Raw genomic sequence first — 26,822 nt, forward strand, 5'->3', positions numbered from 1 at the left:
AATGAAAGCCCTGAAAAAAACAGTCGTCTTTCACTATTTATAGGGATTGTTACACAAATAGCCGACCAGATTCAATGTTTACTTTTTCAAGCCGGTATACATAGATTATACATTAATTATACACAATTATACCTATATTATAGTACATGAATTATGCATATATTATATATCCGTCGGCTATTTTTAGTTTACGAGATTAGGTGGGCGGCTATTTAGGTTAATTCTTCTTATTTATACCAGCTTCCACACAAGAACCAACAAAAAAAATTGCAACGCTCCTCTACACATAATATACAGAACGCACCATCACATATAGCCCTCTAAACTGTCGTGGACTTCCATGAAATGAAAATGGCGGCATCATGCTCCACTTTTTGGCCATTTTTTAGAATTTTTAAACTATAATGGGGAAGGACAGCCTTGTACACAATGTATATCGCGTTCACGCAAGTTTTAGAAAATGGTTGTACCCTAAGGGGTATGATGTAGTCAACCTACCTTGATGCAAGCGTCAAATGGTTAATTTCATGACTTGAACTAACATATAAGTCACACGAAAATAACATTATCAATCCTTCGAGGCTCCTTTTTAAACTAAGGTGCTATTAAGTTAAACCTCTTATAGCTGAGGTCCCATTACTTGAGTTGAAGTCGTAGATACTGTTGTCAATAATTTATGGTCAGTATCTGGAAGTCTACTACACTTTCCCATTTGAGGACAGCACAATTCCTCATTGCTTCATTAACTCTGCAACTTGTGTCAGCATATTACATATTCTCCTGAAAATCAAACATTCTTTCCCTGTCAGATTCCCAACTTTCTTGGAATTTTCAGCACCTTAACTTAACATCCCATAAGTTTGAGAGAGAGAGAGAGAGATTGTATCTTGCTAATGGAGTTGGTACCTTACTCTGACCCCAAGACTGAATCAAGCAGCTCTAGTCCACCTTGGCAAGAAATGTTTCGATCTGCCTCAATGAAGAAAAATGACTCACAATCCAAGAACCATGGCTCCCCACAAACTCTCCCAAAAACCCCAGAAACCAAAGAGAATCAAGATCATAATTTTTTATCAGCTGAATCTCAGGTACGGTTGAAGTGTGTGATATCTCATTTAAAAGCTTAAGCTGGTAGGTAGAGTATACTTTTAATTACTTAATTATATTATGTCTCAACCAGTGGCGGAGCCACCTTAGTCTAGGGGTCCAAAAAATTACACTCTAGAGCTAGATAAAAGAATTATTTATATATATACTTTACGTTGAATCCCCTTAGCTCTTCATGTGTTTACTTCTTTATATTTTGACTCCACTTCCTGGTTTGGGCGCTCCGCTCACTGGTCTCAACATGCCCCTCACACGCACAGTCAAAGCCATGATTAAAGCTTATGGGTTTAGGATTCTAGTCAGTTTAAGTTAATGGGTTCTTAACTAATAATATATACATATTAAATAGATTTCTTAAGAAAATATGGAATTTGGACAAAAGTTACTGGATTCGGCTGGACCGACACCTTGGTCTCTATCTCCGCCCCTGCTCACGTGTGGGTTTGATTTTTTTTTCATGGCCACACACGTGGAAATTCTTCTTTTTAGGATGGGTGGGTGTGAGACTTTAATCTAAGACCTCAGTCCTCAGTGAGACTTTAATCTAAGACCTCTAACTTCTCTGGTACCATATTGAAGTGTCATTTTCAGTTAAAAGTTTAAGTTATTAGATATTGGACGCTTTTAATAACAAAATTATATTATATCGCAGCAGGTACGCTTGGCCCTCTATATAGCCATGGCTCATGCCGGTGTTGCATTCACAATTTTCATTCTTTATGCCGTGGGCAAATTGCTTGAAGAATATTTAAGGCCTATATTATGGGCAGTGCTTTGTTCAATACCATTACGAGGAATTCAGCAAGCCCTTGTTGCATTCTGGTCGGAACCTTTAGAACTAGGCCTTACCGAAACCATTTTGGCTGTCCCGATTGCTGTATTCAGAGTTTTCGTCGGAACCCTTGTTGATATTAGGGAAATGATTTTCAGGGTTGTTCTTAGGAGACAGAAAGGTAATGCCTCGAAGCGTAGTAGAAGTGGATTTTTTATGTTGTTAAGGTGGTTAGTTTCTTTTTGGGTTTTTGTGATGGCCTATGAGCTAATTGGTCTCTTTGGATCAGTAGCGCTTCTTGCGTTGGGATTTATGTTTCCGACTAACAGTGTGGAGTCTACTATGAATGCAGTAACATCTTTTAGGAGTCATAGCTTTCGTAGACTGTCAATATGTGCTTTCTTCACTAGAGGGATATTGAAAAGATTGAAAACTATCGTCGCAGTAGGACTGATCGTTGGGTTGAGCGTGGGTTCTTTGGGGGGTACGATTTTCTTCTCTTATGAGATTGGAGTGGAGGGAAAAGACGCTGTTATTGCGTTGAAATCCCACGTAGAAGAGAGTAATTATGCCGAGAAAATTGGTGTCAAACAATGGATGGATGAAAATGATGTCCCGGGGATGGTGGATAAGTACACTACTCAATTGTACGAGACTGTATTCGACCAGATAGATAGCTATGCTATCCAATATAATATGACCGAGTTTGTTAGTGGGATCAAACATTTTATCACAACCCCGATGAATAACTCTTTAGGGCGGTCAACAGCTTTGGCATCCCCCTCTCGATATGCTGCGAAGATCTTGAGCCTAAAAAGGAGGATTAAGGATTGTGAGTGGGGACAAATGTACACAGAAGTCGATGCAATTTTCCGGGAATTACTGACCACTAGAGAGGACTTGGTTGTTAAGGCAAAAGGATTTGCCGTTCAAGGAGCAAATGTGATGCAGGGTGTACTTGTTACTAGCACATCTCTTTTAAGTAGTAGTTTGCAGGTCATGTTTTCAATCGGGAGTTCTATACTTTCCGGAGCTGCAGGTCTTTTCAATTTTCTGTCTCAATCAATGGTGTTTTTCTGGGTACTTTATTATCTTATCACATCGGAGTCAGGAGGAGCAACAGAACAAGTAATATGTATGCTTCCAATATCACATTCGGCAAGGATTCGATGCGTGGAAGTTCTTGACAAAGCTATTTCCGGAGTTCTTTTAGCGACTGCGGAGATTGCGCTCTTTCAAGGATGCTTAACTTGGCTCTTGTTCAGATTATACTCGATACACTTTTTGTACATGTCGACTGTCCTTGCATTTATCAGTCCTCTGTTTCCTATTTTCCCTACGTGGTTTTCAACTATTCCAGCAGCATTACAGTTAGTGATTGAAGGTCGGTATATATTGGCGTTCAGCTTATCCATTATTCATCTTGTGCTTATGGATTATGGTACCTCTGAAATTCAAGAGGATAACACTGGCTATAGTGTATATCTCACTGGTCTCAGCGTTATTGGTGGAATGACATTGTTTTCTTCAGCAATTGAGGTAAATAGCAAGCATCTTTGTCTCTTGAATTTCTGTCATCTCTTGAATTTCTGTCATAAATTTCCTCGCATAGTTGCATTTCTTTGGTACCATAGTCCGTATGTTGGACGCATTCTCTCCTCTTGTTCCTCTACTTGACCATGAGAAGAAAAAGTGCATAAGAAAACTATTCCAGTATTAGACAGAAAGGCAGCCAGGTGCACTAAGCTCCCGCTATGCGCGGGGTCCGGGGAAAAGCCGGACCACAAGGGTCTATTGTAGGCAGCCTTACCCTGCATTTCTGCAAGTGGCTGTTTCCACGGCTCGAACGCATGACCTCCTGGTCACATGGCAACAACTTTACTAGTTACGCCAAGGCTCCCTTTCCAGTATTAGACAAAAAGGAAGCTTTTAATTTCCTTTTTCTATTTCAAAAGCTGTGAAAACAACATGAAGGGAAGGACAAATAATTCCCCCGAGGAAAGAAACTCACTGCCTTCACCTACAACTTTATTCTTCACTATGTCAACCTTTAGTGTAAGTCATGCCTATGTTTTTCACGAACTGCTGATTCAATGCATAACTAGGATCCTTATATTACTCTAAGAGGGAGAGTCTGCTCGGTTTACTTTAGATGAAAATGGTGCTACCTTGAGAAGATCTCCAGCAGTTCAATAGAATACCTTAAATCTTATCTCCGATATAAATGACACTATAAAGAAGTATTAGAGAAGAAGCAAAAGAAGAGAAAAATCGTATGCATAGAGTAGTTAGCGGTGTTCTTTATGTAGTGGCACTTCAGGTGCTGTTTTTCCAAGCAAGAAAAGATAAGTCGACGATCAGCTAGCTAGCTACGAAATGTGATTTTCCTCGAACTATTAGAAAGAGAATGAGTTATCTTTTCGTTTAAAATTTTGCTTTGCTTGATATTAATTGTTCATGGTTATGTTCTGCAGGGAGCAATAATGGGGCCACTAATAACTACTATTGTGATTGGAATCAAAGATTTGTATGTTGAGTTTGTATTGGAAAGACAGAAGGAATAAGTAGAACAAATCCGTATTTCTAATACCTTCTGGAAAAGTTTTGAAGTGATCGGAAGAAATGCTGCAACTTAGCTTGATGGAGAGTGTGACAACAGCACTGAACCTTTTTCACGGATCAACGCTTGGCTTAGTTTCTCCATGTCATGGACTTTAACCGTCTTGTTCTCTGCAAATCGGTTTCAACCATCTTGTCCTCTGCAAATTGGCTCGAGGTTTATGTATGTATGCAGAATCTGTCAATTTGTGTATGTAAGTTGCTAGCTCATTGGTTACTGTATATTTATGTGTATCATTTTTCCAAATATTTGTTTGATTGTGTGAAAAGAGTTATTTATCATTTCCACTGCTTCTAACTTTTATTATTGTTGAGTATACTTTACTAATGTACATTACTAGCAGCTTGGCACTGAAGCATTTAGCCAATTCTTTCTATCGAAGAGCTTTTTCTTTTTAACTCCACTAATACATCGGGTACTTGCCTTATTTTCCGGCTTACTACTGATTTAGATGTCTGACAGTGCAAAATTTTTTCATTTAGATGTCTGACAGTGCAAAATTTTTTCATCTATTCTCTGGTTCTTATTTTGCTTTCATTATTTCCTTTTAGATGTCTGACAGTGCAATTTTTTTTCATCTATTCTCTGGTTCTTATGTTGCTTTCATTATTTCTATTGTTTTATGTTGATGGTACTGATATATTGTCTCTCTTTTTGTCTTCTTGAGCCGAAGGTCTACCGGAAACAGCACCTCTACTCCCTCGGGGTAAGGGTAAGTTTTGCGTACATTCTACCTTCCCCAGACCCCACTTGTGAAATTTTACTGGATGATTGTTGTTGTTGTCGTCAATGTATAGAAGTTCCCCTGCGTGGCCATATAAAGCAAACCACGACTGCCTTGAACTAGAAGCAAATGGCAACCTGTGCCAGCTATAGAGCAATCATCTCTTGAAGATCAATGGCAGAACAATTTGGAAACTCGAAAGCCTTGAGTAAGCATATTGCAAAGGCTAGGTAAATTATGGACTTTGGATTTCTAATAGTAAGAATGAAAGGAGACGGAGTCATTCGGTTTAATCACAATAAATGCATATTAACCAAAATAGCAATATCACAGTACTTATCTTGACATAAAACTTAAGCATCGCTTGATGGTTGTTAACAGGATAATACAGACACAGCAGAACCACACAGTATGATAACATAACGAAATAGTCCAGCTGACTTTGATTATATTGATGGTACACTGCATTCTAAGAAGGAATGAGCACATAATATTTGCCAAATCTTGGAGCATTTCACCCACATCATGTTGTTACTTCATGTATTTCTGAAGAAACTTCCTATGAAAGTCGTTCCGGATAGTGTCATTGATAAAGCGCTTGGCTGCCTTCATTTCACCACGAGCTTGGTTCTTAAAAACCACATCATCATCCCACCTGAAGATAGAGCAACATATAATGGATCAGGCGAAAAACATTAGCTACAGCATGTTTAAAAAAAAAATAGACAGAATCTTATAAAAGCCAGATCTCGAGGATAAACCTTCTCTTCACACTGAAAGATGTCGGTTGGGCTTGGTGGTTTAACAGAGGATTTCCTCTCAATAGTTCTGCTTCCTTTGCTTTAAGCTCTTCTTCTTGCTCTTGCCTTTCCTGCCAAAGATCACACAATTTCAAAGTGATAACAAGTCACAGTACATCAGATGACTAGTTTGGTTTTAACATGAATGTGAAATTAGTATCTCCCCTTCTAGATTAGCATAAAATCCAATCACATAATGTCATATTTGGATGGCAGCAGGCAAAAATATGCAATTTTCAAATAAAGACTCTTCCAAGAGAGATAGAGTTCCAACTATATAATAATATTAACCTCGAGAAATGAAATCTATGCAACCACAAAATTGATGTAAAAGGTTACAAGTAAATAAACTATGAGCATCTAGTTATACTTACTTTTCGAAGTTTCTCCTCTGCTTTTTCTTTCTTTATCTGTTCAAGCTCTGCCAAAAGAGCTTCTGTATCATCTTCATCTTCATCGTCGTCGTCATCACTGAACTCAGGGAAAATAGGTTAACAACTCATAAGTTCCTCAACCCACAGTATTATAACGTTCAATAGCATATTCTATAAGACAAGAGAAGAAACGACATCAAGAAACCAATGGTAATATTTACTTGGTACATGACAACATGACATATTCTAACAATATGGTCATATATAACAAGATGTTCATTCAAAAGAAGTGCACTTTCTGGGAATTTAATCCTTAAGTTGTCAATGGCAAATAATCCACTATGGTTGAATTATCATGTCTATACAAATACGGTATGAGTTACAGACCTCTCATCACCACTTTTGACATCCACATCAGCATCATCAGCATCAGCACTCCGTGGAACAATACGATCTTCAATCTCTCGTTTACCCCCTGCAACAACAACATTGACAATTAATGGAGAAATTTCATGAGTGACTTGTTAGGAATCCTAGACTGTTCCCAAAAACAAACAGCAAGTTACCTTCCAAAAGGAGTTGACTACTTCTCCTACGATCTCTGTCATCTGCAACCAAAACAACAGAAAATCAGGCATAAAGCAGTCACTTTACAACGTATTAACATGTCTATGAGGCACGCATGTTTTTCTCTCTCTCTCTCTCTCTCTCTGTTTTGTGGGGGGGGGGGGGGGGTTGAGGCAGGGGGCATGAGAGTATGTCCAGACTTCAGTACCAGTATAACCCTTATCTTTAGAGAAATGCCTCCGCTCACGGTCCTCCAACTCTTCCCGGAGGTTCCTCCTCTGCAACTCATCCTGGGTGTCTTGTCCCTCCTTTCTGTTTCCATACATGACAATGTGAAACGGGATTAACAACTTGGAATCAGGATATAATTTAGAGAACAACACATGAAATACTACTGACGACTAGAGTTTCATCAATCGACGTAATAAGTAATCTCAGTAGCCATTTTACCTGGTTCCTACAAAGATAAGTCATGTTATCTTTTCAGCTTTTAAATAAATTGAGTGATTTAAACTGATCATCTTTTTCTCTCGAAATTTCATGATACACATAGGTATCCTTCTCATAATTTTCGCTCACGATGTTCCAACAGATAAAATGAAGAATAGTTTTACCATTTTCCTGATACAGGATGCACATTAGCAATGCTTCGTTTTTATAAGGTCATTAACAATGCTTCGTTTTTATAAGGTCATTAACAATGCTTTGTTATAGTTAATATCATGTATGTCTTACTCATTAAGGTTGGCGGAGCAATCTTACCAGATGCTAATTAGGACACTACCTCAATTTCAAACTAGAATAATAAGAGACAGTAGAAAAATATCCAGTAGTCCAGTACAACTACCAAGGAAAATCTACTTCTAAAAAACACACAGTTCATCGTTGACGGGTATAATTTGACTCATGACAACCTCCCTATAGTGATCAGTGCATTTTACTGTTATCTATTTCACGTCATTAAAATGCAACGCGCGCGTGCACACACACACACTCTGTATATTATGTGTGTATATACACAGACACACACAACAATAACAACAACTCAGCCTCAGTCTCAAACAAGTCGATATCGGCTATATGAATCCTCACTAACCATGGTTTCCCATTTAAACTCATCTCAGACCAACATTATATCAAATAAAAAAGTAAAAGGTATTAGAAGTTATCTATATCTTTTCTACAGGCATATAAATATCTAATACGGCTAAAAGACTGCTCGAAAGCATAGGAATGCAAACATGCTAATATGACTAAGCATATTCCCAACTAATTGCTATCCACCTATAAAGATCTTTTTCTTTCATTGTGCTCTATTTTTCGTAAGTCTGCATGGATTCCAAGAAATTATAGGTCTTTTGAAATAACTTCCTTCCATGTAATTTTAGGTCTACCCTGTCCCGTTTTAACACCTTCACTCACCATGGTCTCACACCTACGAACCATTGCACGGAGGTCAACATCGGACATATAATACACACACACTAAAAAGCACACAATGCAACTTAGATATCTATACTCAACTTAAATATCTATATTGAAACAGGTTATCTGGGCCATGAAATGCCAAAGCTTGTATTTGAACTTTGGAAACATCCATGATCCCCTGCCCCAAGTAGATAGGTAAAACAATAAGAAAGGGAGAAAAAACTACAAATTACTTCATTGAGGTTTATCATGCCAAAATTTATTTTAGAGGGGGTTGTATGAAATATGTCTAACACAGAATAACAGAACAAAGCCATGCTCCTTTGCTTCTCAGTAACACTCTGATAAAGTTAAGTCTCAGCCCTGGTTTTATGACATAAGTTTCCCAAATATTTTCTACTAATAATATTAGAATCCTACTGCCTATGGAACATGCTAAACAAAATCGACTAGCTTGATAGACAACTCTATGTTAAAGTAAAATCACGGAGTTATTCATATTTCTCAGTTAAAGATACATCACCAAAGGAACATCATTTTGATTCTAACCACTGAATTATCACATTGTTTGGTTATATCGTCCAACCGCTCAAAACACATACTCAATGACGTGACTTTCGTCAACTATATTTACTAATTCAAAGGACTTGCACAAAGCTCATATCTCCTGAACTCGGTAAGACATCACCTAGTTTAAAATTTCTTCATGCACATGGAATAAGATAGAAAGCTCCATAAAATTAAAACAAATGTGAAAATAAAAGCACACGACGGGGCAAGATTACTAACCTGGGCTTTAAGGTAGTGTGAGCTGCAATGTCTCTGGAAGAGTACTTTTGAGATGGACCAAAAATACGAGTTCCACCTTGTTCATTGCCACCTTTAGCAGGTGCCCAAGTAGGTCTAGCTGCAGTCGTCATACCTTCTAGATCTCCTAGACAAAATCTATCAAAAAGAAAGATGTAACCACTTACTCATAAAACGAAATTGAAACAAAATGGGCCCAAGTAGTGTCGACTGGATTGAGATGATTCATAGTACTAACCCAGCTAGTCTGGGAGTAAGACATTGGTACAACAATTATAATAATTATTATTATTGTTATTATTTTCTATCAACTGAAATTGGAGTGAAATGGGGCCGAACAGCCCAGAATTTGTTGCAGACTATTCATATAGTTGATCCTAGCTAGTTTGGGATTAAGTTGGAGTTGATGATGATCAGCACCACAACAACAGTAACAACAACCACAACAACAACAATAATACTAATAAATACTATAAACTCAAGAACTGAATCGGACCTTCTTGCTTAAGAGCAGGCAGCTCAAATATTGGTGGAAAAAGTGAAAATAAACGTGAATCGAAAGAACCAACCATAGGAATCTCTGGCTTGAGCTAGGGTAAAGGAATTTTTCAGAAAAAGTACAAAAAATACATAGAAACAAAAAAAAAAACATGTACTGAAACCCTAGAAAAACAACATCGTTGCAGTAACTTAAGCACTGATTGACGAAATCCTATGATAGTTCAAATGAGAAATTGAAGTAAAAATACACAAAATTTTCCATTACCTAACGTCCGACGAGAAGTGATCGTAGAATCAGAGGGAGTCGGAGCTTCGACACGAAATTGAGAGAGAAGAAACTATGGATTCCGCTTTCAACGGATTAAAACATTTATCAATCCCTAAAATTACATATTTGCCATCGTCTTCTTTGACTGTGGTCCAGTGGATAAAGGCTTGGGCCCTTGCAAATCTAGCAGTATCTTTACACAAATAGCTACTATTATTTACCTTTCTTGTTCCGTATATATAGATTATACATTGATTATATATTATTATATATATTATATTATATTATATTATATATGAGTTATACATATATTATACATTCACTATTTATTTTTAGTTTAAGCAATTAGATGGACGATTATTTAAGTTAGTTTTTCAATTTAAAATCATCATACAATATTTAGATTATTGGGCTTTCTTGAACAAAATAGCACATTCTCTAATCTCTACTTTATGGGGCACCCTGTAAGTTGTTTGAGTGGGAGGGGGAGGTAAAAATAGCATCCACATTTGTCGATCGTGTCTTTAAAAAATAGGAAGTTTACATAAATAGCAGGTCATATTCACTATTTACCTTTTTTAGTCATATATATTAATTATACATTAATTATATATAATTATATATATATGTTCAAATATTATACCTTCACCGACTATTTTTAATTTAAACGGTTAGGTAAATGGCTATTTGCGTTAATTCTTCTTACAAAATTATCACTATCTTAATGCTTTTAAATTTTACAAGTTAAATTCCATGCTAGTGACATGCATTTTTTGTTATCGTTCATATTAGTTATTAATATAATAATCGTTTCTATCAAATAAGAAGTTTAACGAGCAAAACATGAATATCAACACATACTTCATCATGTTTTAATAACATGAGGTGAAATTGCTTAAAAAATTAAGAAGAATTAACCTAAATAGTCGTCCACTCAACTGCTTAAACTAAAAATAGCCGACAGATGTATCATACAATATATGTGTAATTCATATATAATATATGTACAAACATGTATAATTTATGTATATAGGTTAGGAAAAGTAAATAGGGAATCCAATAGGCTATTTATGTAAAGATTCCAAAAAATTAATATATGAAGTATGGAAGTGATACAAAATTGACTGATAAATTGAATTGATTTTGATATCAACAATAATGTATTTGGTACTTGCAACAAAAAGGGGGAGGCTGCTGATAAGTGCTCTTTCCAACTTTTCCACAAAATACAGCGCTGGTTTTTGTATATATAAAAATATTCCATTTCAAGAACCAAACGAACACAACAATTCTCCTACTCTGAAACTAGCGAACATTCATTCCAACAATATGAGTGATCTTAAATCCAAGTTTTTGGAGGTTTACTCAGTATTAAAATCTGAGCTTCTTAATGATCCTGATTTCGAGTTTACTGATGAGGCTCGTCAATGGGTCGAACGGGTAAATTTATTTTTTTAAAATTTTTTTTTTTTGATTTCCCATTTTTGATATTTAGTTTTTAAAATGACTCTAATAGAGAAAATGGACATAAAAATTCATATAGTGGATTAGGAATTGATATTAGAGATTCATATAGTCGATCCGAATTAGTTTGGGATTTGTAGTTGATTGATTGAATTTAGCTAGTATATGTGATGATGAGAGGTAGTAGGTACCTGCAGTGCGGAGAAGCTGGCCTTGACACCACCATTATATTTTTTTTTTATAACGGCGCTGTATAGGCCAGCTTGCGCGCACCTCGGCTCGGGTTACCTATCTAATGCAAGGTTTACGGTTCCCGTGAATCCAGTAAATTTTGCGTAGAGCCGTAGATCATGTATTTATACTAAAAAATTCATTAAAAGTATATATTTAGCTTGGAATCCACTTCGTTGATCCAATTATTATGCATATTAACTCGAGATCGTTGTAGGAACCCATAAGCTTAAAATTCTGAATCCGCCTCTTTTACCTATTACCTACCACTAGCTCAGGTACCGAGTAATTATGTCCATCAAGGTTTGGACAAATGGGAAGAAATCACCTAATGTTTTTGACTCCGCTAGGATTCAAAGACACCACCATTATAATTTTAAAAAAAAACTATATTTGCTTCTTGAAGCATCTTGATATGTTCCTTTCCCTTCTTATTTTATGGAGTTTTTTTTTGTGGCAGAACCTTCTTATTTTATGTGAATTATGTAGAATTTATTATTTGGCTGCATTTTGATGTGGTTCGTTTCTACTGGTGTATCATGTTTTAATTTGGTGATCCTCTGTTCTTTCATCTAAAAGATTTTTGATGTATGTTGAATCCATATTATAAAGGATGATCAGCTAGTTATACTTGACATGTTATCATATCATGAGTGATCTGCTAGTCTCATAAGCGAGAAAGGAATACTTTGTTTGTGATTGAGCTCATTAACATGAGGTAAAATAAAGGCTTCATCTTTTATTTCTAATATGGAGTAAATTAGATGATTGGACTTTATGTAGACTGCAAAAGAATTAGTTTATGGGTTCGAGTTCAAGATTCTACCACAATTAATTAATTTGTACTTATTTCGTGAATTCTTTTAACACATATCTGGGTTCAGAAGAACTGCCTTTCATTATTTGGTAGTGCTTGAACTAAGTCATTTGTAAACCTCATTTTTTATCAACTGAACAAAGATATGAGCACATAAGAATGTGTCCGCAGCATCAGAAAGAAACTATTCTCAACTGTCATAATGAAACGAAGATGACACTGGATTGATAATGGAATGTAGACTGCAAAAGAATTAGTTTTACACCCTTTTACCATATGCTCCAAACATCCAGTGAAGAAGATGCGTGTTAAGTAGAAATTTTGATGTTATAAAAGGATGTCTAACCAGAGGCGGAGCCAGGATTTGAAGTTTATGGTTCTGAACTTGCCACAGGACCCATAACTCATTTTAGTTACTGGGTTCGCAATTGAATATTTATACATGTTTTATGAATTTCCTTATGCAAATATAGGGTCTAAGCAAAAGTTACCGTATTCATTCGAACGCGTAACTAAAGTGGTAGCTCCGCCCTTGCGTCTAACTTATTCCAAATACACTAAGTGGAATCCAGCATCTCATTAATTGAGAGTATATGCAGTTTTGCTGGGTGTTATGCTTTTTGGAGAGAAGAAGTGTAGAATGCTTGCGGATCTGTTAAGAGATAAATAGAGAATTAACTAATATTTTTGTGATAGAAGCGGATCTAAGTTTTGATTTTAGAGTAGGTGGAATTGAAGTGGATGTGATGGTGATTGCGCCCGTTTCTAACATTCTGTTTCCACCCATGCTTTGTGATTGCTTTATGAAGAACGGGGGAACTGTATCCACTTTACTAAAAAATAGAGTTCAAAATGGTCTGTTTGGGTTATCTCCTGATGCTTAATGCGATATAAATTAACTATTCTCTTAAAGCAGTTCGTTACTTTTGATATAACAAAATTTCTAACTTCATTACAGCTAGAGGAAATTTGTTGTGACAAGTTTTGAACTTCATTATGGCCGGTGTCTCTGGTTCTATTCATTTTTAATTGTTCCCCTGAGTTATTGAATCTTTTGGACAGCCAGTGTATAACTTTTTCTTTTTTTTATGCTTCTAATTTATACTTTCTCGTAATTGTTTCAGATGTTGGACTACAATGTACCTGGAGGTGAGAACGAAGTTCTACTTCTAGCTATTTTAAATTTTCTACTAATTCCATAATATTTAATAGCTAGAGGTTTTTATTCTAAGCAGGGGCGTATCTATGGTTTAGGGCATGGATTCACGTGAACCCATGCTTCTCTCCCTAGATTATGTATAATAATGTTGTATCTCTTCAAAATTATTTAAATATATATGTGTGCGCCCAAGCTCAAAGAATTCTATGGTGCAATAATTATTGGGTGCACCTTTACAAGTGAAGTCGGGGTTTCAAAGCCCACGTCTATCTTGTTGTTTTTAATGATAAGGACCTAAAGGCTAAACCCATCAAATGTAAATCACGGATCCACCTCTAATTAAGTGCACCCATCTTCTTAAAATCCTTGATCGCCTCTGATTTAAGTACTTCATACTACAGGAAAGCTGAATCGGGGGATCTCTGTTATTGATAGCTACAGTTTGTTGAAAGAGGGGAAAGAACTAACCAGCGAGGAAATCTTTCAAACATCTTCCCTTGGCTGGTGCATTGAATGGGTATGCAACATTAGCATTCTTCAAGCTACACCTATCCTGGTTTCTAACCCCGAATAAACCTTATTTTTTTCTTTTAAATTCTTCTGAGTGTATGGTGTGATTGTGTGCTGCAGCTTCAAGCATATTTCCTTGTTCTTGATGATATAATGGATGGCTCTCACACACGCCGAGGTCAACCGTGTTGGTTCAGATTACCGAAGGTGTGTGTATGCGAAGAGACTGCTGTTTTGCTCTTTGAATTGATCGGCAATTACATCTACTCAGTCATTTTTTTAATTCTTGTAGGTTGGCATGATTGCTGCTAATGATGGCATACTTCTTCGTAACCACATCCCAAGGATACTGAAGAACCACTTTAGAGGAAATCCTTATTATGTCGATCTTCTTGAGTTGTTTAATGAGGTGAAAATTTTTAAGCGCAAAGGAGGCCTCTAATTTAAACTTCTTATAATGCTGAACATTTTTCCTTTTTTTCCTCTTTGGCATTGCCGACATGTTTTTACAGGTGGAATTCCAGACTGCCTCTGGACAAATGATAGATTTGATTACTACACTTGTTGGAGAGAAAGATTTATCAAAATACTCATTGCCTATGTAAGGAGACTTCGTTGAGAGTACTGCGCAATTTTTGCTGCTTTCAGTATTACTTGCATTATTTAACTCATTGTGATGTGATTTTTCATGCAGTCATCGGCGGATTGTCCAGTATAAAACTGCTTATTACTCATTCTATCTCCCAGTGAGTATGAATTGACTTAATAGCTTGTTAATTGCTATTCTATTATGAGAATGTCTTAATATCTATTTCTTTTTCTGAATATTTAATTTGTATGGAAGACATGTCATTTTTCTAACTTGAGTATAGATGTTTTAAAACAATCTCAAAGTCTAAACCTCTTGAAGTCAATTAGCTATTTGCAAAAATATGCCCAAGCTTCTTATGTGGATTTCCATCTGAGCTAAACCTTGCACTTTCCCCTTCAATCTATTTTTAATGTTTTTATTTTTTTATTTCTCTAGATTCTAGATTGTAAACATGACTTTTAAAACTTCTGTGCATGCTCAGTTTGTGGTTAAACTTCCTGTTCCTCTTAACGAATTCACTATCCAGATTAATAAGAATTACCTCGAGATTAATGTGCATTTGATATAAAGTACAGCCGAATACTTACTATCAATATTTTCAGGTGGCATGTGCACTTCTTATGGCAGGAGAGAGTCTTGACAATCATGTTAATGTCAAGAACATACTTATCGAAATGGGAATCTATTTCCAAGTTCAGGTGAGAATTACGATTAACCGTGCCATTAGTTCATATTCTATCTTCTAATAGATGTCATGAGTTCTATGTAAGTAACACATAAACTTTTAAGAGGGGGCTTGGTTTTGGTTTTAATTTAGTTATTGGAACAATTAGCTTATAAATATGCTAGGAAAATATGTGTGTGTATGAATTAGTGTTGGATGTATTTGGATTATAGATTATTCTCCAAAAAGAAATGGTTAGTAGATCACAGCTGAGGCAGAGAGTACGCATAACAGGGTGTTTGGAATTCATGCTTTTGAAGATAGGATTCAGAGGTTAGCTGTTGTGTCGCCAAACTTCCACTTCAGAATGTTGCTTGAAAGGGAATACCGGCTTATAGTAATAGTTCCATGAATTGAAGCATTCAGTTTGGTAAACCAAATTAACTTGGTTTTGAAAAACAGAGTTTGAGTTTTCTTCTGTCTTTGAAATCTAATAGGATTTGGTTTTGAGAAAACCTGGTTTAGTTTTCTGAAAGAAAAAAAAGAAGAGTTGGTTTCCCTTTTGGACATACAAAACAATTGTAACTGAACCGCTCATTTATCTGTACGTGATGTGTACACCACATAAACAATTATTAAAAAAAAGAAATAAAATAGACTAAATCATTCTTATAGTTAGCATTTGTTTTTTAGACTTGAATGTTGCGGTTTTTAAAATGTTGCACATTACATCCCTGTACTTATTGAATATGCTAAGAACCTTCCTGTACTTGTAAAAAAACCTGTATATTATTACCCCCTAACGGGAGGTTTGAAATTCGCTCTCTTTCAATGTAAGTGCGAATGTTTTGAGACACCTTATTGACACGTGAAAGATACGTGTATCATGTGGTCAAGCAATGAAATTTTTGGATGGATTAGGTGATAACCTTTTTGTATTGTCCATCTAATTTGGTTTGTTTGCCAAATTACCTAAGAATAATATCCCATTTACAAATTCTGACTGAAAGTTTTTGGTACTTTGTAGGATGATTACTTGGACTGCTTTGCTGACCCCGAGGTGCTGGGTAAGGTAGGTTTTATAAGAAAGCTAACACTACAAAATCCTGAAGATTAATCACTGTGCTCTTTTAACTTTGAAAAAAGTATAAATCTTACGAGTATTTGTCTTGCTATCAGATTGGCACGGATATTCAAGATTTCAAGTGCTCTTGGTTGGTAGTGAAAGCCCTCGAACACTGCAATGAGGAGCAAAAGAAGTTATTATATGTGAGCCTAAAAAAGTTGTCATTCCTTATTTACATTCTCTCAAACAACTAGCTAGTTTGAGGAAATGCTAAATGGAAGAACTTTGTTTGCAGGAGAACTATGGAAAAGATGATCCTGCTTGTGTTGCTAAAGTTAAAGCCCTTTACAATGATCTCAAACTTGAGGTATTCTTCCTTCCTTACTTTACTGTTTCTGCTTTCTTCAATAAGTAGTCATGAAAATGTACTCTTTTTCATAAACAGTCATCTCAAATATGGTACTTTCGCCGAGCCTGATCCAGGATTTAAACTGGATTAGTCAACCTTTAAAGTAGTCATGACGTTGTATTCTTTTCTTAGTAAATTGCTCGGACTCTTCAAAAGTGCCACCGGATGCATGTCAGATCCTCCAAAGATAGTGCACTTTTGAAAGATCCGACACGGGTGCGGCGAAGAGTTTGAGCAACATAGCTTTGGCCAGAGGCAGATCCAGGATTTAAACTTGATGGGTTAACTTTTAAAGTTCTTAGCACTAAACTTATTATACTTTTAAAATTATGGGTCCAAAATATAATATTTGTTGATATTTAGTGGCTTTTCACATATATATCCATGTTCGTGTACAAAATAATGGGTTCGGTTGAACCCCTAGCTAATAAGCTACATCCGCCCCCGACTTTGGCCTATTCTTTTTGGGAAATTTTGTAGGATGTGTACCTGGAATATGAGAAGAAGACGTACGAAAAGCTGATCAACTCTATTGAAGCTCAACCAAGCAAAGCAGTGCAAGCAGTTCTGAAGTCATTTTTGGCAAAGATATATAAGAGGCAGAAGTAGAAACTCAATGAATTACTGAATTTTAATGTTTAATGGTTAGCATTATTTGTGTTTCTTCCAATGGAGAAGATGTGTATGTATTTCAAGGGCAGAGCTAGAGTATTCCATACGGCGTATGGGTTCGGTGGCAAATTAAAAATCCATAAACTTCAAATCGGGCTCCGCCTTTGTGTATTTCATGGATTGTTCTACTTTCTTGTATGGCTTCCATGATCTTCTATTTTATTTTCCAATAATACTATCTCCGGTCCATTTTAGTTGTTGTTTAAGATTTTAGTACATCCATTAAAAATATTATTTAATTGTATTAGTTAACGGGTTATTTAACTAAATTACGCAGACCAGTATATAAGTATTTCAAAAATGTATAATTGGCAAACTGGTTAATTGATTAGTTTGTTGAGATGTGTATGATATAGGTTTACTACCTGTTTCATTGTTTGCTTTAGTACCTATCTTACTGTTTGCATTGTAAAGCTTTTAATAATTTGTGACCAATTTAATTCTTCTAGTTGAATGTTATCCCTCTTTAAGTCAGAAACTTAAATCTAAATGCCAGTAAAACCTCAGCTTTAAGCATTAACACGAAAGGGTTTAATGCTCTGCGCATCTATTATTGTTGTGCATTTTTTTTTAAGGGAAAGACTCAAATTTACCCGTATACTATTTGAAATTGAGCAATAACACCCCCCCCCCCCCCCCCAAAATTAGAAGACAATCCCCTTTTTGCCCTTCAACACCTAATAAAACTCCGACCTAAGAATAATTTTAACCCATAGTCAGCGACAGATCTGGACATTTTTCTCAAAGAATTTAGACACGTGAAATCCAACCACTTCAATAATGGCAAAGGCAAATACGATTTGCTAGCGGCAAGGACATGAATAGGCAGAAGCGACTTTCCCCTTTAATGAATTGGAAATGCCAGTTCCAATATATATGCAAATTAATACATCAAACAAACGATCCAAGCTTGAACTTTTACCTTTTTCATTTTTCAGTGCTAAGAAGCTCAACTTAACTAACAAGGAATTTGGTTAACTCAACACACAGTAACTCGAGCTTGACTTGTGGATCAGCCTGACTAAAGGCACTTGAGCTGGAACAAAATTTAAGAACTCATTAAGAGATTAAATCAAGCTTAAGCAAGTTGCCACTTGATCACGTCACTACACCCCTACATATATACAAGGCAGTAACTAACGATGTTTGAACCAAAATTTTTATAAAAGGAAACGTTACAATGAATATATCAATTAGGTAGGAATTCTCCGTATCAATCTTCAGTTAGTCGGTCTATTCCAGGCCGTCTCTGATGTCACGGCATTTCCATAATAGACCTGCTTTGTGGAGTCATCCCAATAAGCCTGGAGAAGAGAGCACCATTAGACAAGACAGAAATGGCAGAAAAAGTGCAAAGTCACATGAGATGCAGCGCCATCCACAATTTTTTTGGGGGGGAAAAAATCGAGGATTTCACCATCCACAAATTATCGAAACTTATGGTCCCCTTCAACTGATTTCACTAAGTTATAGCCTGTAGGGTAGGGGGCTAACTAGGTTATAGCCTATAGAAGATTGGAGTCACTGGGGAACACAATTATCAGCATACGAGCTTAAATTGAAAGACTAGTAAGCAAGTAGGAATTGAAACCAGTTAACCCCTAATTGAATCGTATTTCAAGAGGTATAACTAAGATAATAAATTGATCTACTCGGATAATGTTTTTGATCTAATAGATACAGAATTGAATATCGACCCTTTACCGCCTCTCTGGCTACATTCATTTTACCACCCTAATGGCTTTTGTAACCTTTTGAATGACCTCATGTTTTTAACACTAGTAGCTATTAGTCCTTGATGATTGGAATATATTCTCTTCTGCTAGATTGCCAGTTTTTCAACACGGCCGCCACGAGGCTATTATACAAGTGTTGACCTTGCTCAATATCTCTGTATCGTTCCATTTTTTTTTTATTGGATGTCCCCCAAGGGACTTGACCTTGCTCAATATAAATGATGATTGACTCTACTAAGAACAAGCAAAATCAAAATGAGAACTCCAATATTTTTGATCGGTACTGATAGCTCCAATCTATGTCAAGGAACATAGTTAAAGGTATTCAATGCCAAAATTTGAAGTGATTTAATTAGTATGCTCCACCAAACTGTGGCATGTACAGAGTTTGGAGTATTATTGAATTCTTTCAGCAATCTACCCTGATTTCTGCCCTTGCCAAGCTAATGGCTAATTGGACATTAGGAAAAAACAGACTAACAAGGAAAATTGATCCACAGACAAACAAACAAGTTAAAGCTGCAAACACGTTAAATTTTCTATTAATTTTGGGTTTCCAACTTAAAAGGTTGTTTTTAATACCACTAAAAGGTTGGTTTTGATACCATAAGTAGGTGATTCATGAGTTAGAGACCTCAACGAAGACAACATCAGTTCTTTTTCATGATTAGATACACAATGCTTCCACACATACTCACAAATAGAGATTAGGATGATATTCATTTTCGTGGCTCAAAATTAGTCTCAACTTCTTAGAGAAGGAAGAGAATGAGGGCACTTGGATCGTGTATCATAACAACAACAAACCCAATGTAATCCCACAAGTGGGGTCTGGGGAGGGTAATGTGTACGCAGACCTTACCCTTACCTTGTGAAGGTAGAGAGGTTGTTTCTCATAGACCCTCGGCTCAAGGGTCGTGTATCACACACACACAAATAAAATTTCATCTTCCATGCAAGGGTATAAAACACCTGAGCCGAGAAGTATACCTGCCATCCAGATGGAAGACCTCTAGAAAGAACATTCAGATCAGGCTGCTCATTTTCTTCAGATGGTTGCTTTTCAGCCTCCCTCATCTTTTCAGCTCTTTTTCGTTTCACACGCTCTCGCCTGCAACATCAATATAGTCAAGACAAAATGTAGAGAAACTATAATTTACTACGTTTATTGATTATGATACCGCATGCACAACTGTAGCGTCACTTCCTTAAGAGTGCATCCATATGATTCAAGCAATACATACATGCTGAAATAGAGCACATATCAAGTGAAAGAGTAAAACAAAGAACACCTAACTCCCCTAAGATCGGTAAGGGCTGGGAGAGGAGGGAGGATCTTAAGACAAGTTCACTATTCCAACAAAGGACAACACATAATAAGATATAACATACAGATATAGTGCAGTGAAAACTAAAACTAAATGATCAGAAGTGCTACCAATCACCGCCAAGTGGTTGAAAATTAGCATTTTCTTTGGCCTCCCCACTTGCAATCTGCTTAGCACGCCATTCCTACAATCAAAATAAAGTTAGATACACTAGATTCTATGCCTATCAACATCAAACTGCACATAGCATCATCAGACCTCTATTTCTCGTTGTCGTTTCTTCTCCAGCTTCTCCAGAACACTTTCGGGTTCTTCCTCTTCCCCTGCATGCAGCTCCTCTTTGGCAGCTTTCCACTAATGAAAATTATGAAAAGAATAAGCATTACGAAATCATTTAAGAGAAACTGCATTGCCAAAACGTTATAAACAATCTTCAAAGACCTAATGGGAGCACCAAAGAGAAGGCAGTTACCTTGTCAACCAAGCTCGAGACTTTCTTATTAGACCTTAATGTGGACACCACACCAGTAGTCCGCTTTTTATTACGTGAAACTGAGGAGAAAAAGAAAGCAAAATAAGAATATTCAGCTTCATATACTTTGGAAAAAGCTCCATGAGGAAGAGTTTCACATGTTACTGCAGTAGAAAATGCCTCCGGATACTAATGACATACTAAAAATGCAAGAACTGCAACTTTCAACCAAGCAAAGAAAGTTTAGATTGCCCAACTTACCTTTCGATTGAACCTTTGAGGGGGCAGTTGAAGCAGCAACAACAGAGCCAGTGACCATAGATGTTGAAGACACAGCACCACCATCCATCACTGATACACTTCTTGTAGCATGCAAAGAGGATTGTGTAGCAGGAACATCAAAAGATGTCTTTTCAGTCTCCAAATTAACAGGTACAACGGCCTCAGTTTTTGCTAACAAATCAGATCGTGACCCCCCCTGGACATCTAAGGATGGAACTGCATCAGGTGTAACATTTTCATGAACTGGTATAGCTGGAAGACCAGAAGACTCTGTACCACTGACTACGGAAACAGGCTGCAGTGCTCCATCCTGATAGCCATAGTATGCAATGGGATCAACATGGTTGATTGCCACAGGAGCAGCACTATACGTATCCGGGATTTGATAATATAATGGTTGATGACTAACAGCTATCTGACCGTCCGAAGTTGCATATAAATTACTGGCAACTTCAGAATTAGTTTGCCCATAGTATTCAAATGTCGAACCTGGATAAGCTAAGTTATAAGAAAAAGGTTGAACCGATTCCATATCTGAAGGAAGAGCATGTGTGTGATCTAAAGGTTCATCGGGTGGTGGTGGTGGAAAAGGTTCATTTTCAGGAGGAGGTGGAGGAATCCAGTCTTCATCAGGTGGAGGAAGAACATTAGGTGTTTGTTCCGGGACGGAGGACTCCAATTTTGTCTGTAGCGCAGAAAGACTTGGTACGTCCAGTGGGGCATGATTTGGGGCATGTAGTACATCCCCCACAGTTAAGCTGCTCGAAGGTTCTGCGTCTTCAACTTCCATATCCACATCCATGTCTACTTCTTCAGCCGGATGAAGCACTGTTTGAGGAGTTAACTCTTCATGTACAGTGACTCCAGTGGCTCCAGTTTTCTCACTTGCATCACTGAAAGAAAATGTGTAAGGCAAGTTAGATGAGAAGTAGCACCACTATAAAACAACAAACCCAGAAGTAGCACCACTATAGAAACAGAAAGCTTATCATGTTCTTTATAGTCGAAATAATCAAGGTAAATCCAGCATACCCAGTGGTAGGATGACTTGGCCTCTCTCCAGTTGCATCGGGTACATGATCACTGTCTTTGTGAGATTCATGACCAGCCTCAACATCACTGTGTTGTCCGGACAGGAATTGCCCACGAATTTGATTTATTTCTGAATCTAGCAGTTTTACCTTCCTCTCAGAGTGCACCCAGAAGGGAAGCAATGACAACCCATTACAGGCTAAGGACCTAATATCAGCTAGCCTAATCTCAAGTTCCAATGCATATTTTGAAATTTGATCATGCAACTGCACGTAATAATTGGACCTGTTGAACAAGAAATAATCAGTAAAAACAAACAGGGGAAGGAAAAGAAGAAAGTGAGAGGAGGAAAGATCCTTGTAAAAACTTTTCAGACATACAACAAGAAAAACTGAAGAGATGTTGGAATAAAGCTCCGAGGAGAAGCACATAGGAATCTCAATGGCATACCCTTTCATCGTCTTCAATTGCTCTAGCAAGCGTTCACAATGTTTTACAAGGTCAGAGGAAAAGTCTGCCTCAGTTTCATCTTCTGGAACATAATCTGCATCTGTATGCTTTGTAGAATCTTCACCTGAGCCATTCAAATGACCTGCAAGAGTTTGATCTGATTGCCCTGAAGAAAGAGATCCACCAGGAGAAGATGGTTCATTGTGTTGTGAATCAATTTGTTCAGAGTCATTTATTGTGCCATTTTGGTCCTCATCATTGTCTACTTTCTTATCATGTAAGGTATCATCTATTGGCTGCCTGTATTCATTGATGTTGCTATAGCTGACGCCAGTCTGTCTAATGTCTAATGCAGAGGATTCTAAGTTCCCTGAGGTGGCACTGCCCGTGCATTCAGTATCAGCAGTAATTTTCTCTTCGAACCTCGGTTCAGCTGCATGATCCAATATCTTGGGCACTTCCCATGAAGTCTCTCCTGTTACTATGTTCCAATAATAATACTGATTACTCTCTTCGTGCAACACCATCTTCCACCCTGAACTTGCATCCCCAAGAACTTGTGCATCCAAAGTTGCAGAAGCAGTAATTTGCTCCGTCGCACTCAATTGAGTGTGCAAATCAACTGACTCAGAAGCATGGTTTTCCGTAGTACTATCTTCTGCAGGTCTATCTGAAGGACTTGGTACATCAGAGCCATTGTCAATAGCTTGCTCTTCAACTTCCATAACTTCAGAACCAATTTCCCCATTAACATTATTTTCCTCTCCGCCAGCTTGTTTTTCCTGAGCAGAACGGCCACAAAACAGAGTTATTAGATCAACTCCATGAAAGTAACTCCATTCATCTAGGAATGAAAAGCTGAATAGAGATCGGATTGCATTGTAGAGGCAATGTTAGGCTAACAGAGTAGAAATCTCATATAATAATCTAAACGAACAAAATCATTAACATAACAAATAACTCAGAGAAAACATCTCAAAGAAACAGCAGAATTTACGTCTCAATAGAGTGCTAGTAATTGGAAGGCAAGGTAATCACTTATTGGAAATGATATTTGCAGAGTAGTAAGAGGAGCTGAGATCTAATAGGAGAATAACTACTTGAAGCACAACCTAAATAAGTGGGAGTCAAAAATAGGAAGTTCGTAACGAGTACAACTACTACTACTACACCGCGGTCCCAAAAAAGTTATGGTCGGCTATATGAATCCTCATTTACCATGTTCCTCCATTTAAATTCATCTTAGAAGTTCTTTATATTTTCTATTGATGTATAAATCTTTGAAAGGCTAAGCAGCTCCTAGAAAAGCATAGGATGTAAAGCAAAAATGATAACATGCAAATACATATTCTCAGCCAATAGGTACTCCTATTCAGATCTTTTTCTTCCAATGTGCCATATCTTTCGTTTAGTCTGTATGGATGTCCTTCGAGAAAATTTACTTCCACGAGATTTTAGACCTACCTTGTCCCCTTTTTAGCACCTTCACACACCATGGTTTCACATCTACAGACGGGTGCATCTGGCGGTCGTTGTAGGTCGATGACCTTCAAAGTTTGTAAAAAATACACAATTTTTTTTTTAATTTTAAGGTTACAATTCACCTTCCCATCACTGTCAAATCAGAACGCAAGCAAAAGAATCCTCTTTGCCAAAATAATTGGCTCATCGACCTACAAAATGTGTGGCCAACAGCAAGTGAATACATTACCTACAGCTTACCTGGTCTTCGCGATCAAGAGAAGAATCTTCTGAAGCAGCACGTTTAAATCCTTCACTAGATTCCTCATCCACTTCATCATCACTATATTGCCCAAGCAGCATAAGTGGATTTTCCGGTTGTTTACCTGATGGCCAAAGAGGATATATGTAAGAGAAGTTCAAGCCAAGTGATTCGAACACCTAATACATATTATGATAATGCCAGTATACAATTTAGGAAACAAATATAACAATATTAGAAGAAGAGGACTGGTGAATTTAAGATATATGCAGTTCACCACCACCTGTAGCACATCACAAACTGTCAGAAAGCCATAAAACAAATGAAGACAGAAACATACGAACCGAGGAGAGGAAATACTCTTCTTGTAATTGGAACGCCTTTGATGCCGCCAAAAAGGGCATGATAGGTAAGACGTAATTCAATAATTGACTGTGGCAGGGGCTGACGGTAACTGATGATCAATTGAAAGTTCCCAATACCACAGCAGGCTACAATTCTGAAAACATAATCTTTTGTGGTACAAACAAGATGTCTTGTACAAAGTAAATCAATAATTTCCACCAACATTATCGGTCACATCATGCCTTCTCTACAAAGATGAGTCCTTTTTGAAGAAAACTGACGGAACCCACCTGAAGACGATGGTGAATTAGGTAGCTCAGCATGAATCTTGGATTCTTCTTCCCCTCCAACTCCATCTTGGATAGAGGAGCCACCCAAATCTCCTAAATATTATATCAAATTGCTCAAATATCAACATCCATTGTTACGAAAAGTTTGAAATTAAAAAAGGAAGCACAAAGTGATCATAAGGTAGTAACTCAAGTGGATGCAGGTACCCAACAGTTGGACAGGACTTATATGCCATTGTTTTTTTATGAAGAGGACATATATGTCTCTTTCCTTACAAATTTATGATTCTAGTTGATTCAACACTTCCAAATTTGTTCCACCAATATATCCGGAAAGGTCAAAGGATGGAAAAAAGTTTTACCAGATTCGTAAAAACAAAACTTGCAGCACAAATTGAAAAAGCTCAAAACTTAAAGCTCATGTTCTTAACATTATTCTCTTTACTAGACAAAATAAAATCAATCAACCAATCAACTACGCATCAATCTAAATGGCCAAGCCACTGCATTAATTATACAAAAACTTCTGCATCCTTAAGCATTCCTCAAAATTTCTCTATTATTCATTGGCTCTCAACTTATGCAACTGTTCTTAATTTGGATTTAGAACCGACTATGCTTCCGACAGCTCACCAAGTTTATAATCCAAAATAAAATCAATCAATCAGCCAAGGGCTGAGCTACCGTAAACTATACAGTGCATATGTAGGTGGAACAAGTATTTGAAGTTTATGGGTTCGGAATTCTAGTACTTTTAAGTTACTCGCTTCTAAATTAATAATTTATACATATTCAATGGAATTATTCAATGTAGGTGGAACCAGTATTTGAAACTTATGGGTTCGGGATTCTAGTACTTTTAAGTTACTAGCTTCTAAATTAATAATTTATACATATTCAATGGAATTATTTAAGACAAATATAGAATTTGGACCAAATCTACTAGGTTAGGCCGAACCAACAACCAAGCTCTAGCTCCGCCACTATATATAGGTGCAATATTATTTTTTATACATAAATATTAAATCTCGAACACAACTAGTGAAATTTATGGCTATTAAACAGAAAATATATTGACCTTGAAAACCTAGCAAAGCATAAATTCAGAAATTGAAATTACCAGAGGGTTCCGCGAAAAGATCGAGCTTAACTCGACGACCGGCGGCACTCTTAGCTGCAAGTTTACGCTCTTTTCTCCTCCCCATTGATTGAATTTCACAGATTCGGAATTTGAGATTGAAGGATTTCAAGAAGAAATTTGATATGTAATTTTCAATGTGAGTAAAACCCTATGGCGCTCAATATATAACGAATAGATTGTAAATTGGGTATTTTATTTTAATAACTGGATTTGAATAAGGCTAAGAGAGCAAAGAGAGTTTGTGGCTATGGGCCAAAAAGCCCAATCCTTCCTCGTGGGTAGGATTGTGGGCCTTGTGGAATTGGGCCTGAATTATTCGTGCTACGAAGCCCATAAACCTTTGGGGGAATAACACAAATATGATACTTCTGTGCCACTATTGATTTTTCGACCCCGATAATAATAGTTTTGAGGGAAAAATCGAGCCAAAACTTTAAAGCAAGCATTTGGCGATCGCTAGAATTTCATATT

The 26,822-nt window shown here is 36.9% G+C and overlaps 4 protein-coding genes across 8 annotated transcripts; 2 read left to right on the top strand and 2 right to left on the bottom strand.

Annotated features, from left to right (window-relative positions):
• Positions 1–672: 672 nt before the first annotated feature.
• Positions 673–5,363, top strand: LOC104090616 (uncharacterized). 3 transcript variants are annotated; one of them, XR_011410176.1, is made up of 4 exons: positions 673–1,088; positions 1,760–3,418; positions 4,354–4,692; positions 5,173–5,363. XR_011410176.1 is itself a non-coding variant. In XM_009595754.4 (3 exons), exons 1-3 carry the CDS (start codon positions 894–896, stop codon positions 4,441–4,443), a joined length of 1,944 nt encoding a protein of 647 aa, XP_009594049.1. In that variant the 5' UTR covers positions 673–893; the 3' UTR covers positions 4,444–4,780. The 3 variants fall into 3 exon arrangements, 2 of the variants coding, with proteins under 2 accessions (XP_009594049.1, XP_009594050.1); XM_009595754.4 differs by lacking the exon at positions 5,173–5,363 and having other exon boundaries at positions 4,354–4,780; XM_009595755.4 differs by lacking the exon at positions 5,173–5,363 and having other exon boundaries at positions 1,763–3,418; positions 4,354–4,780.
• A 143-nt stretch (positions 5,364–5,506) lies between these two features.
• On the bottom strand, positions 5,507–10,122 carry LOC104090615 (uncharacterized). 2 transcript variants are annotated; one of them, XM_009595753.3, is made up of 8 exons: positions 9,966–10,122; positions 9,182–9,337; positions 7,173–7,276; positions 6,964–7,005; positions 6,785–6,872; positions 6,398–6,494; positions 5,985–6,094; positions 5,507–5,878 (listed from the first exon to the last, which is right to left on the bottom strand). In XM_009595753.3, the coding sequence occupies exons 2-8, from the start codon at positions 9,310–9,312 to the stop codon at positions 5,755–5,757; spliced, it is 696 nt and encodes a 231-aa protein (XP_009594048.1). In that variant the 5' UTR covers positions 9,313–9,337; positions 9,966–10,122; the 3' UTR covers positions 5,507–5,754. The 2 variants fall into 2 exon arrangements, with proteins under 2 accessions (XP_009594048.1, XP_070038123.1); XM_070182022.1 differs by having other exon boundaries at positions 6,398–6,499; positions 6,781–6,872.
• A 1,015-nt stretch (positions 10,123–11,137) lies between these two features.
• On the top strand, positions 11,138–17,758 carry LOC104090613 (farnesyl pyrophosphate synthase). Its single transcript, XM_009595752.4, has 12 exons — positions 11,138–11,408; positions 13,605–13,629; positions 14,041–14,156; positions 14,270–14,356; positions 14,442–14,558; positions 14,662–14,750; positions 14,844–14,895; positions 15,344–15,439; positions 16,433–16,477; positions 16,585–16,674; positions 16,767–16,838; positions 17,361–17,758. The coding sequence occupies exons 1-12, from the start codon at positions 11,298–11,300 to the stop codon at positions 17,487–17,489; spliced, it is 1,029 nt and encodes a 342-aa protein (XP_009594047.1). The 5' UTR covers positions 11,138–11,297; the 3' UTR covers positions 17,490–17,758.
• An 831-nt stretch (positions 17,759–18,589) lies between these two features.
• LOC104090617 (uncharacterized) lies at positions 18,590–26,511 on the bottom strand. Of its 2 annotated transcripts, none has more exons than XM_009595757.4 (11): positions 26,331–26,511; positions 25,211–25,303; positions 24,575–24,699; positions 22,853–23,634; positions 22,403–22,687; positions 21,350–22,263; positions 21,089–21,168; positions 20,875–20,970; positions 20,727–20,800; positions 20,279–20,399; positions 18,590–18,856 (listed from the first exon to the last, which is right to left on the bottom strand). In XM_009595757.4, the coding sequence occupies exons 1-11, from the start codon at positions 26,413–26,415 to the stop codon at positions 18,773–18,775; spliced, it is 2,739 nt and encodes a 912-aa protein (XP_009594052.1). In that variant the 5' UTR covers positions 26,416–26,511; the 3' UTR covers positions 18,590–18,772. The 2 variants fall into 2 exon arrangements, with proteins under 2 accessions (XP_009594052.1, XP_033510540.1); XM_033654649.2 differs by having other exon boundaries at positions 24,920–25,303; positions 26,331–26,387.
• Between the last annotated feature and the right edge of the window lie 311 nt (positions 26,512–26,822).

Source organism: Nicotiana tomentosiformis, chromosome 8 (assembly GCF_000390325.3).
Source record: "Nicotiana tomentosiformis chromosome 8, ASM39032v3, whole genome shotgun sequence".
In the NCBI taxonomy this organism is placed as follows: Eukaryota; Viridiplantae; Streptophyta; class Magnoliopsida; order Solanales; family Solanaceae; genus Nicotiana; species Nicotiana tomentosiformis.